General features: G+C 42.0%; 1 protein-coding gene across 1 annotated transcript in view; it reads right to left on the minus strand.

Annotated features, from left to right (window-relative positions):
* Positions 1-9226: 9226 nt before the first annotated feature.
* LOC121568431 (beta-1,3-glucosyltransferase) overlaps positions 9227-13870 on the minus strand; it is a 136904-nt gene continuing 132260 nt past the window's right edge. The window contains exons 15-16 of the mRNA XM_041878970.2: positions 11712-11856; positions 9227-10498 (exon numbers count right to left, since the gene is read on the minus strand). Coding sequence (XP_041734904.2) covers positions 10331-10498; positions 11712-11856 — 313 coding nt within the window. The 3' untranslated portion in view covers positions 9227-10330. The remainder of the gene's footprint in view (positions 10499-11711; positions 11857-13870) is intronic.

A 13870-nucleotide genomic window follows, 5' to 3' on the forward strand; every position in this document is an offset into this window, starting at 1 on the left:
ATAAAACACTGTTGACACAATTTATTTCTTTAATACTTTAATTTCTTTTTTGTCTTTCCTTTACCACTTCAGTAACTGAAGGAGGCTGAGACTCAGAGAGAAGAGCGGTTAGGGGATTTTCTTCCAATTCAAGATTGATCCTATTCAAGTCACTGGAGATTATAGGAGTGTCTCAGTATGTTAAGACGTTGTAACATACAGTGCATTCGGAAAGTATTCAGACCCCTTGACTTTTTCCACATTTTGTTACGTTGCAGCCTTATTCTAAAATGGATTAAATTGTATTTTTTCTAAAATTATATTTCACAGCGGTTTAGGTCTCTCTCATCTTTTTAAGTGGGAGAACTTGCACATTTGGTGGCTGACTAAATACTTTTTTCCCCCACTGTAGGTTATAGGTAGGTTTAGGGCAGGGTCCCCCAACTGGTGGCCCGCGGGCCGAATTTGGCCCGGATTTTAAAATACTTTTTTTATTTCATTGTAGGACATAAAAGACTGTAAAAACACCAGGAAATCAGCTCCAGGTGATTTTAATTTAAGAAATCTGTTCCCAAGTATTCTCATACATAATAGAGAGACACGTGACTGCAAGCAAGGTTTGAAATGATTATGTTTTATGCAAACATTATACTGTATCTGTTTGGGCTTCTTGCGGTCAATTTACAGTCTACAAATTATTTGTAATTGTGTTACGGCCCCCGACCATCCGCTCAAGAACAAATCGGCCAGCGGCTGAATTCAGTTGATGATCCCTGGTTTAGGGTTTTTAAGGCAAACTACAGTATGGGTTTATAGCTCTCTTCCGCCTCCCTGTGGCCTTCTGCGGGTCAACATACGTCAAACGCGACACTTGCTAGGCTTATAATCTGAGGTAGCAACTGTGTCAGATCTACAAATCAATGAGCTAGACCTGTCCATGTAGTTTGCAACTCAGTGAACCTGCGCAGCATTCGCTCAATTCGATGCCTACGAACAAACAGATTTCGACGCATATCAAATTACCCAGCAGCCATTTAGAAACAACAAATCGCCAAAGAAAAAAGGTTATTTCTTCATAAAAAAATGTATTCTGGCTGTTTAAATTGTCCACATCTTGAAAAAAATGACAGGGACATGTGTTTTGTTTAGGTTCTACACCTTTTCTTTAAGAAATATGGTTAACTATGACCAGAAAATCTTTAACGTTAGAAGGCTTTGCGCCAGCCATGGCTAGCACTGTTGGTTGCAACAACGTGTACACAGGTGGACAGTGAGCTTGTTCGCCAAGTAGCAGTAGCAGTAGCAGTAGTAGTACCAGTACCAGTACCAGTACCAGTACCAGTAGCAGTACAAGGTTACTTGAGGAAAGTCTACAGGGTTAACACCGGCATGTCTCATTGCCAACAATAGCGAAGCTGGCATTGTGACGCAGAAAAGTGGTCTTGGAATAGAACGTTCGGAAGGCGAGTTGGTACCACTGTGCTTAACTAATAGGAGCTGGCAGGGTGCAAAATGCCATAAAATAAGGCCTGTTTTTTCGCTATTACTTCAAAAATACGGCAAGCAGCCGTAATAGTAATATTATGAAACTGGGCTCCATGGCAGATGCAATTAACTACTTTTTATCAGAAAAAAGCGTTGTTAAAAATGTCATGGGTCCAGTCTACTGGTATGTTACCTAACGTTAGTTGGCTACTAATACATCGAACTTGCCAGGCAGTATATTAACTATATGCTATCTAAATAACTACCCAATGTTTATTGACTTGATTTTTCATGTCATTCTTTGCTAAGTGGTATAGTCGTTGTGCGTTCTCAATGGACATTGTTAACTCTGTCTATCTACTCCGATTTCAGAGCACTCTTGTCTGAGTGTGCCAGAGCGCAGAATAACTGATGAATTTATGAACGCTCAACACCTGTTAATATGGCCGTTGTCAGTAAACGTTGGCAAAAAAAGTGTCATTAAATTGTTGCCAGCAGCACAGTTACAGCAACTAACACTCTGGATAACATGAAAACAGCATAACCAGCTCTGCTAGGGCGAGTAAAATGGTCAGAGTGAGGTGTTATCTCATTTGTGTCTGGAAGTAGCTAGCAAGCTAGCCAACATTAGCCGGTTATCTTGCGTGCTTGACTGCCGTTGTGAGGTCAGAACGCTTGGATCAACCTTACTCCTCGGCTAGAGCGTCCAGTGTGAGCTCTGAACGCTCCGAGAGTGAAACGCCCTGAATTTACAAACGGAGAATCAGACAACGCTCTGAATTTATGAATGTCTAGCTAGTCATTTGTTATGCTAGCAAAAGGTTGCATAGCAACAGCATCAACTTCCGGTAGACAGGCAAAGTGCTAGTACGCTCAACTGAAACGATACGGTTCGTTTACAGCAGGGCTCTCCAACCCTGTTCCTGGAGAGCTACCGTCATGTAGGTTTTCACTCCAACCCTAATCTAGCACACCTGATTCTAATAATTAGCTGGTTGATAAACTGAACCAGGTTAGTTACAACTAGGGTTGGAGCGAAAATCTACAAGAGGGTAGCTCTCAAGGAACAGGGTTGGAGAGCCCTGCTGTAAACGAACCGTATCGTTTCAGTTGAGCGTACTAGCGTCTCTTCTTTTTCTTCAGATAGCTTTACAGTTCATCCTCCCAATGGAATACATGTAACTCATGCCTGTCAAAGTGGATAGCCCTGAATAATCTGATTTTCCCAAGCAAACAAATCTCTCACCTGAGCCACCACCAACATTCTGTCTTGTCCATTTTCCGACCAGTAGCATGAGAGGAGTTTGGATGTGATCTCTCTCCATGCTCACTCCACATGGACGGTCTCAGGACTCATGCCACACTCCTGAGAGAAAAGGCAGTTGATAGTCCCCTGTAGCTCAGTTTGTAGAGCATGGCGCTTGCAATGCCAGGGTTGTGGGTTCGTTTCCCACGGGGGGCCAGTATGAAAATGTATGCACTCACTAACTGTAAGTCGCTCTGGATAAGAGTGTCTGTTAAATGACTAAAATGTAAATGTAAAATAGCTTCGACTGGATGCTGTACACAGGTTGCTGGCTCAGACTCAGGTCTCAGGTAGAAGTGGTGAAGGACAGGGCAGTAGTGAACGGTATTGTGCGCAATTATTTAAGCTGGTTAGAGGGGGTGAGACTCACACTGTTCTTGGTCTAATTATTCCTTCCATGCATCTACATACCATCTGGGGTCACTATCGCCATAACCTTCAGAGAGGACAGACCAGAACAACAGTTTAGGGCATTTCTGATTCAAGAAATCCAGACAAACTATTCACCGTATGACAAATTATTACATTCCCGATTTTCTTAATACAACATTTCTAAGACAAATGTCAAAGAGCATAACAACAATTTCTGTAGCCTGAAAGGCCCTCAGACATGGTGGCATTCCTCTCGCCACCGAGTCTAACGATTTACTCCAGTACATTACTGGTCTCTCTTTTCCCCCATGATTTTGCGTAACCACCGCACTACAATGCCCTTCATGTTCTGGATAAGAGCGTCTGCTAAATGACGTAAATGTAAATGTAAATGTAATTTTAGGTTTGGTAAACCCAGTGCTGGCACTTGACACAATTGCTTTTTTAAACTCTACAATTACAATTGTTTCTTTAACTCTACAAACGATTACTCACAATATTAACTCCACTCTAATTTCTCGTGAGGACCCCTACTCCCTTTCGTCATTTAGATAAAGCTATTTCAGAATAAGACGGAATAGTGTCTCACGAGAAAGTGTAGTAGTGTCTCACATTTTCTCATCCTAAGGAATCGGTGATATTTGAGCGCCGGTATCTACTAAGAAGTTGTGTGAGACATGGCCTCCTACGTCTCCTTCCACATAGAAACCCTCCCCCGCCGCACCACAATCGACCGCACAGAGGCCAGCCACCCTATGTCGAGCTCCCCTGCCCCACTGCCCTCGAGGGTCTGCTGCTGTTCTTTTGTTTATGCGGCAAACGCCTGCACCGCAGCATTCCCTCCAGAGGGAGCGGGTGCAGTAGTCTCCAATACTACCGTACACTCATTCTTCCAATGACCGATAGCCCCACATCTAAAACAGGGAGATAACCCCATGTGCCTTAGCATTGGTTCGCTGCCCTTTCCTCTCTGTTTCTTTGTCTTACCTTGGCCATTGAAACCATTGTTAGTGACTTTCACTGCAGCTGTATTAACCACACGCACGGCTGCGAAGTGAGCAGAAATAGATTACACTCTCAAAGCCGCTTGCACTATTTCATCCCAGTGAGAATGTTGGTCCACTACCCCCGCAATAGCCGCTTTGATAACAGGTTTCAAACCTGTCATCAAAGCAGACGTACAAATTCTATCACTGTATTCACATACCCAGTCTTTTTGATGCTGAATACATCTGATGCTTTTCTGTTGATAGAATATAATAATAATAATATAATATGCCATTTAGCAGACGCTTTTATCCAAAGCGACTTACAGTCATGCGTGCATAATTTTTTTTTTGTGTATGGGTGGTCCCGGGGATCGAACCCACTACCTTGGCGTTACAAGCGCCGTGCTCTACCAGCTGAGCTACAGAGGACCACTGACATCAAACGCTGGTGTATTGAGCTTTGATTTTTCTTTTACGTCATTGTGCCAACTCACAATAGCATCTCTGAATTCTTTATTAGATTGGAATTTTCCGTCAGCAGGGTAGTGCTGACCAATCTTATCCAGTTTGCAAAATAAATTCTGTGTCAATGTTTCTTCTTTAAGCACAGATATCCTCAGATACCTCCTATTCTAATATCCTGGGATATCTCCTATTCTCCACCGAACGCACTTCCTGTCTTTGTCCCTCTACAAACCATCCTAGGCACACAGTGCCCCAAGATGTCAGAAGGAGTAGTAACAGGAACTTTGCCTACCTTGTTTTATTTGCCGGCTCCTGTTCCACTGATTCAAACTCTCCAGTTCGACTACAAATCGTGGTGAATCATGCCAACAACGCCAACTGGTAGGTTCTGAACAAACAGAGTAAAAACTCAAGGACCACTAGAAAAAGCTCAAACCAAGTTTATTCACCCACTTGGTCATACAGCTGCAAAGACAGAGACATGTTTACACAAGCACATACAGTGGGGAGAACAAGTATTTGATACACTGCCGATTTTGCAGGTTTTCCTACATACAAAGCATGTAGAGGTCTGTAATTTTTATCATAGGTACACTTCAACTGTGAGAGACGAAATCTAAAACAAAAATCCAGAAGATCACATTGTATGATTTTTAAGTAATTAATTTGCATTTTATTGCATGACATAAGTATTTGATACATCAGAAAAGCAGAACTTCATATTTGGTACAGAAAACTTTGTTTGCAATTACAGAGATCATACATTTCCTGTAGGTCTTGACCAGGTTTGCACACACTGCAGCAGGGATTTTGGCCCATTCCTCCATACAGACCTTCTCCAGATCCTTCAGGTTTCGGGGCTGTCGCTGGGCAATACGGACTTTCAGCTCCCTCCAAAGATTTTCTATTGGGTTCAGGTATGGAGACTGGCTAGGCCACTCCAGGACCTTGAGATGCTTCTTACGGAGCCACTCCTTAGTTGCCCTGGCTGTGTGTTTCGGGTCATTGTCATGCTGGAAGACCCAGCCACGACCCATCTTCAATGCTCTTACTGAGGGAAGGAGGTTGTTGGCCAAGATCTCGCGATACATGGCCCCATCCATCCTCCCCTCAATACGGTGCAGTCGTCCTGTCCCCTTTGCAGAAAAGCATCCCCAAAGAATGATGTTTCCACCTCCATGCTTCACGGTTGGGATGGTGTTCTTGGGGTTGTACTCATCCTTCTTCTTCCTCCAAACACGGCGAGTGGAGTTTAGACCAAAAGGCTCTATTTTTGTCTCATCAGACCACACGACCTTTTCCCATTCCTCCTCTGGATCATCCATATGGTCATTGGCAAACTTCAGACGGGCCTGGATATGCGCTGGCTTGAGCAGGGGGACCTTGCGTGCGCTGCAGGATTTTAATCCATGACGGCGTAGTGTGTTAATAATGGTTTTCTTTGAGACTGTGGTCCCAGCTCTCTTCAGGTCATTGACCAGGTCCTGCCGTGTAGTCCTGGGCTGATCCCTCACCTTCCTCATGATCATTGATGCCCCACGAGGTGAGATCTTGCATGGAGCCCCAGACCGAGGGTGATTGACCGTCATCTTGAACTTCTTCCATTTTCTAATAATTGTGCCAACAGTTGTTGCCTTCTCACCAAGCTGCTTGCCTATTGTCCTGTAGCCCATCCCAGCCTTGTGCAGGTATACCATTTTATCCCTGATGTCCTTACACAGCTCTCTGGTCTTGGCCATTGTGGAGAGGTTGGAGTCTGTTTGATTGAGTGTGTGGACAGGTGTCTTTTATACAGGTAACGAGTTCAAACAGGTGCAGTTAATACAGGTAATGAGTGTTGAACAGGAGGGCTTCTTAAAGAAAAACTAACAGGTCTGTGAGAGCCGGAATTCTTACTGGTTGGTAGGTGATCAAATACTTATGTCATGCAATAAAATTCCAATAAATTACTTAAAAATCATACAATGTGATTTTCTGGATTTTTGTTTTAGATTCCATCTCTCACAGTTGAAGTGTACCTATGATAAAAATTACAGACCTCTACATGCTTTGTAAGTAGGAAAACCTGCAAAATCGGCATTGTATCAAATACTTGTTCTCCCCACTGTATATGTGTATGGGATAGGACTGTTCCTTCTCACTTCATCTGATCTGACCTCAGGATGAATTCCACGCTCCTCCCTAATCCACAACTGTCCTACTTTATCAGTGACTGAAACCAGACTGTTACCCTTTGCCTCCCTCTTTAGGAGCCATGAGATTTAACAATACCATGTTTTGACAGAATGTAAACTTTCTGCACTTCCTCACTCAGTAACTTTCCATTCACCTAGTTCTTATCCACCCTCCATTTACCCCAACATAATTCCTTATACATGTAAAGTAATCAATAAGTTCTAGTTTGGTAACATGAATAAGTACATTTCAAGATAGAACCCAACAATGTGGATCATTGTCACGTTATTTGATATACTGTATACGCTTCAGTAATAAAGAACACCATGGTTGCAATGAAACTTTAAAAAGGTAGTATGTAAATGTGTAGAATGTGTTTGTTTTGGGTCCACGCCGGTAAGTTAACCAACCTTATGTAAATTAGACACAAGGATTTTCTTCTGAATAACTGGTCAAGGCATAGTTCCATTCAGCTTCAGGCAACTTTGATGTAAGGCTTGTAGTGACTTCTTCTATCTGTCACGCCGAACCAGTGCAGCTCAGTGTTGCTTATTCAATGTTCACTAGATCTATTAATGTAATTACACCCAACACAATGTTCAATACATTTTTGTAGAAAAAATCTATTCATTGTGGCTAAGTAATAATGGAGTTCATTGCAACGGCAAGGATGTCTGTGTATTACTGTAAGAAAAAAAATACAGAGACACACAATTACAAAATGATAAATTGTAAGGTAATAAAGTATGTTCTTCATAATCCAAGACAAAATACAGGTTGACTTGTTGGCTACATTCACAGTACACTCTTAAAAAAATAACGTCAAACAGATTTGTTTTTAATATAGTGTCTGTACTGAAACACCTCATCCATTACGTAGTGTGGTAAATGAGTTTACACATACAGTTGAAGTCGGAAGTTTACATACACTTAGGTTGGAGTCATTAAAACTCGTTTTTCAACCCCTCCACAAATTTCTTGTTAACAAACTATAGTTTTGGCAAGTCGGTTAGGACATTTACTTTGTGCATGACACAAGTAATTTTTCCAACAATTGTTTACAGACAGATTATTTCATTATAATTCACTGTATCACAATTCCAGGGGGTCAGAAGTTTACATACATGTGCCTTTAAACAGCTTGTAAATGATGTCATGGCTTTAGAAGCTTCTGATAGGCTAATTGACATCATTTGAGTCAATTGGAGGTGTACCTGTGGATGTATTTCAAGGCCTACCTTCAAACTCAGTGCCTCTTTGCTTGACATCATGGGAAAATCAAAAGAAATCAGCCAAGACCTGCGGAAAAAAATGGTAGACCTCCACAAGTCTGGTTCATCCTTGGGAGTAATTTCCAAATGCCTGAAGGTACCACGTTCATCTGTACAAACAATATATAAGTATAAACACCATGGGACCACGCAGCCGTCATACCGCTCAGGAAGGAGACGCGTTCTGTCTCCTAGAGATGAACGTACTTTGGTGCGAAAAGTGCAAATCAATCCCGGAACAACAGCAAAGGACCCTGTGAAGATGCTGGAGGAAACAGGTACAAAAGTATCTATATCCACAGTAAAATGAGTCCTATATCGACATAACCTGAAAGGCCGCACAGCAAGGAAGAAGCCACTGCTCCAAAACCACCATAAAAAAAGCCAGACTACGGTTTGCAACTGCACATGGGGACAAAGATCGTACTTTTTGGAGAAATGTCCTCTGTTCTGATTAAACAAAAATATAACTTTTTGGCCATAATGACCATCGCTATGTTTGGAGGAAAAAGGGGGTCTTACAAGCCGAAGAACACCATCCCAACCGTGAAGCACGGGGGTGGCAGCATCATGCTGTGGGGGTGCTTTGCTGCAGGAGGGACTGGTGCACTTCACAAAATAGATGGCATCATGAGGAAGGAAAATTATGTGGATATATTGAAGCAACATCTCAAGACATCAGTCAGGAAGTTAAAGCTTGGTCGCAAATGGGTCTTCCAAATGGACAATGACCCCAAGCATACTTCCAAAGTTGTGGCAAAATGGCTTAAGGACAACAAAGTCAAGGTATTGGAGTGGCCATCACAAAGTCCTGACCTCAATCCTATAGAACATTTGTGGGCAGAACTGAAAAAGCGTGTGCGAGCAAGGAGGCCTACAAACCTGACTCAGTTACACCAGCTCTGTCAGGAGGAATGGGCCAAAATTCACCCAACTTATTGTGGGAAGCTTGTGGAAGGCTACCCGAAACGTTTGACCCAAGTTAAACAATTTAAAGGCAATGATACCAAATACAAATTGAGCGTATGTAAACTTCTGACCCACTGGGAATGTGATGAAAGAAATAAAAGCTTAACTAAATCACTCTCTACTATTATTCTGACATTTCACATTCTTAAAATAAAGTGGTGATCCTAACTGACCTAAGACAAGGAATTTCTACTAGGATTAAATGTCAGGAATTGTGAAAAACTGAGTTTAAATGTATTTGGCTAAGGTGTATGTAAACTTCTGACTTCAACTGTATTTACCCAATTTCTGAACTGAGTCTTTCTACGCCAGCAAAGATTGTGGTCATTGACTACAATTACTCTTTCATCATGCAGTACACATTTGCTGTGCAAAGTAAGATGCAGTGCAATGTTTATCTGGAGTTGAGTATTGAACTAAGCCAAGCATCATTCATAACATACAAAACAAACATACTGTAGCTACATACCATACAAATACACTGAGTTTACAAAACATTAAGGCTCTTTGCTTTCACAGTTATCATATCAAAGTTATCATAAACCAAACATCTGGAGTAATTTCTCTTAGCTTCTATTTAAAATTCCATTGAACAGTATTTGGTGTGTGTGTGTGTGATAATAGGGGCTATGAAAACACACACACCCCGATTATTTACATTCACAATTAATAGTCATTAATTCATCCTGAAACCAAATGCCAGAATTAAACTCCAATAAGACAGCGCAAACACATATTTTTAAGTAATAACACTTTTATAGCAAAATAGTACACATTGTACAGCATGTAGTAGTAATGTTGAGATATGTCCTTAAGAAAAGAAAGAGTTTCATTGTTCAATTTGGAATAGATTATATCATATTATAAATATACACAGACAAGATCCGAACACACACTGACAACCTCAACATGCAAATCAATTTAAAATAGGATTCAAAACAAGTTATAGAGCTGCGCACTAGTGAGCAGACAATGTGTCTTCTAAAGGCGTTTTCCCCGACATTCGCGGAGATCGCATTCATGGTAAATGCTAGCATGTCGGCTCAAGTGTAAATTACCTTTGAAAGTCCATTATATTGCGCTGATCTAACGTACCTTGGATTTAATCCTGGCCTCAGTCATGAATAAGTCCCCAAACACACAGCCATGGACAGAGGCTTGCATGAACCTTCCAAATTATATCTCCGCAAGATTCACAATATAGAAAACATTTACACCGATGGAGGAAAACATGCTGACAATACGTTTGTCCATGACTCCACACATACACGCACGCACACATGCACGCACACACACCAAGACTGATAGTGTCTAAGTGACTATAACTCTTCCTTGGTGCTCTTGTTTAGTCCGTGTGGGGTTGTTGACTTCGATTCGTCCTTTAGCCACCTGTTGAAGACGGCGACGGGGTCGATGTTCCAGTGTTTGTGGAAGGAGATGGGCACCTGGTGGGCTAGGAAGTCTCTGGAGTAGTCTTCAGGTCGAGCCTGGAGGGACAGAACAATTATTTAAATGCTAATATCGAGGATATTGACTTGCATTGGTTTTGTGTCACCAATGCTAAAAAGTTAGCATTTGGAGATAGTGGCTAGTAAACAAAACCAAAGCATGGATTGCTCTCTTAGCTTGTCCATAGACTGCTTACAGGGCAAGGAAACCAATATGCCATTTTGTAATTTGGGTGAACTATTCCTTCCATTACCGTCAGCCACCGGAGACTGCACTCCAGATAGCTACTTTTAAACAGGGCTATTAAATACACTGGTACAATCAGAGAACCAGTCCCCTAGGGGCTGAGGAGAATGTATGGAGGAAACTAAGGAGGGATATCAAAGACTAGTATCTTTGTTACCTGAGCCTTGCTACAACAACTATTGTTGAACTGTGAAATTGACGTACTGTGTAAATGTTGGTATTATTAGGTAAGAATAATGGGTAAAGAGTATTAGGTCTTAGGTAACTTATTCGAAAAGGGTAATGGGTTAGGGTAATTGGTATGAGGTAAGGGTAATGGATAAAAAGGCATAAGGTAATGGCTCTCTCCCACAGTGCGTTTTTTGATCTTCCAAACTTTGTTATGTCGTGCAGTGGATGTGCTCCACTGTACGACATAACAGCTAATACATCTTGAAGATTTTCTATCTGAAGGGTGTTCTCACTTTACCACTTCTATAAATGAAGTTCAATTTGCTTTGATTTGAATTTGTCATTCAAAATAGCAGATATCAGAAAGTGCTTATTTGTCAAATCTGCCATAATCTGTGTTCTAGTATGCCTACAATGTGGTTAATAAAATCGGATTTGGATATTTTCACTCCATAATACTTAGAAATTGTCATTTTGCGTGTAGAAAATGTTAGATAACACGCTGTGTAGAAAGATGAACCAATTGCTTCATCTTTTCTACAGTGCATGCCAGCATGCAGCGTTCCTATTGCCGTGGAATCTTCACACAGCACGAAAAGTGCAGAGCTACGACAGGAAATTCTGACATGCTAGACGATTTAGTGTTGTCGGGAGATCACAAGTGCAGTAATTCGGCTATTGTTGACCCTGCCACACTGAGCGACTCCGGAGCTCCCATTTTTCGTGTACGAAAATAACGATCATGAAAATAGTATGTGACACATGAATTGTGCCAATAAAATTCCAAACTGTGGGTTCCTGGCATAAGGGTAATGGGTAAGGCCAGTGTATTACCTGGTGGAAGAGGGAGCTATGTGTGACAGGGAGCCCCAGAGCGTTGAGACACATCCCCAGCACCATGTCATCAGGGGCATCATTACTGTAACACTTGCAGTCACTGGCCAGGAGCCTCACCACCGCGGCCCTACTGAACACCATCCTGACAGGACACAACACAAGCACACACACCAACACACATTAAAGTGCGACCCTTCGCATAGTAGTCTGGTTAATTTCATATGTACTGTACACACACATCCCACAAATAAGAATGAATGGCCTGATTGCAACGAAGATGCGGAACCTAAGTGTTACCTGCAGGTTACGGCTGGATCTCTTAACACGCTACTAAATGGGAAATTACACGGAGCTCCGAGCTAAAATAACTCTGGTTGCAACGAAAAAACGGTTCAATAAAACTACTAGACCAGCTGATCTGACATCAAGAATGTGAAATATTACAACTGAAATAAAATGATTAGACTGGAAATGTAGCCCATGTCAATTACGATGATTATAACTTTGCGAAAATAAATAACAGCCTCAAGTCTTCTTGGGTATGACGCTACAAGCTTGGCACACCTGTATTCGGGGAGTTTCTCCCATTTCTCTCTGCAGATCCTCTCAAGCTATGTCAGGATGGATGGGGAGTGTCACTGCACAGCTATTTTCACATCTCTCCAGAGATGTTCGATCAGGTTCAAGTCCGGGCTCTGGCTGGGCCACTCAAGGACATTCAGAGACTTGTCCCGAAGCCACTCCTGCGTTGTCTTGGCTGTGTGCTTAGGGTCGTTGTCCTGTTGGAAGGTAAACCTTCGCCTCAGTCTGAGGTCCTGAGCACTCTGGAGCAGGTTTTCATCAAGGATTTCTCTGTACTTTGCTCCGTTCATCTTTCCCGCGATCCTGACTAGTCTCCCAGCCCCTGCCTCTGAAAAACATCCCCACAGCATGATGCTGCCACCACCATGCTTCACCATAGGGATGGTGCCAGGTTTCTTCCAGATGTGACGCTTGGCATTCAGGCCAAAGAGTTCAATCTTGGTTTCATCAGACCAGAGAATCTTGTTTCTCATGGTCTGAGAGTTATTTAGGTGCCTTTTGGCAAACTCCAAGCGGGCTGTCATGTGCCCTTTACTGAGGATTGGCTTCCATCTGGCCACTCTACCATAAAGGCCTGATTGGTGGAGTGCTGCTGAGATGGTTGTCCTTCTGGAAGGTTCTCCCATCTCCACAGAGGAACTCTGGAGCTCTGCCAGAGTGACCATCGGGTTCTTGGTCAACTCCCTGACCAAGGCCCTTCTCCCCCGATTGCTCAGTTTGGCCGGGCGGCCAGCTCTAGAAAGAGTCTTAGTGGTTCCGAATTTCTTCCATTTAAGAATGATGGAGGCCACTGTGTTCTTGGGGACCTTCAATCGTGCAGAAATGTTTTGGTACCCTTCCCCAGATCTGTGCCTCGACACAATTGAATTTACCACAGGTGGACTCCAATCAAGTTGTCGAAACATCTTAAGGATGATCAATGGAAACAGGATGAACCTGAGCTCAATTTCGAATCTCATAGCAAAGGGTCCGAATACTTATGTAAATAAGGTATATGTTTTTTAGTTTTTTTTATACATTTGCACACAAAAAAAAAAACGGTTTTGCTTTGTCATTATGGGGTTTTGTGTGTATATTGAGGAGGATTTTGTTTTAATGTAATCCATTTTAGAATAAGGCTGTAACGTAACAAAATGTGGAAAAAGTCAAGGGGTCTGAATACTTTCCGAAGGCACTATATAAAGCCTGGATTGCGTATGCCATGTATTGGCCAATGCACTGTATAAGATTTCCTAAGCCTGTGTTAACCTCAGACCTTATTTTCAGAATTTATCCCAAAACCCTACTATTTTCCCATTCATTTTCCCCTTATGAAAGGCTGAACGAACCAGAACTAATTTCCGGGTTTTAGGACAAGCTGGCAAGCTCTGTAGGCTAATTATGTTTATTTTACAACAGACTTGTAACTTATCTTAAACTATACTGAACAAAAATATAAACGCAACATGTAAAGTGTTGGTCCAATGTTTCATGAGCTGAAATAAAAGATCCCAGAAATGTTCCATAAGCACAAAAAGCTTATTTATCTCAAATTTTGTGCACAAATTTGTTTACATCCCTGTTAGTGAGCATTT

This window comes from Coregonus clupeaformis, chromosome 6 (genome assembly GCF_020615455.1).
Source record: "Coregonus clupeaformis isolate EN_2021a chromosome 6, ASM2061545v1, whole genome shotgun sequence".
NCBI classification, from domain to species: domain Eukaryota; kingdom Metazoa; phylum Chordata; class Actinopteri; order Salmoniformes; family Salmonidae; genus Coregonus; species Coregonus clupeaformis.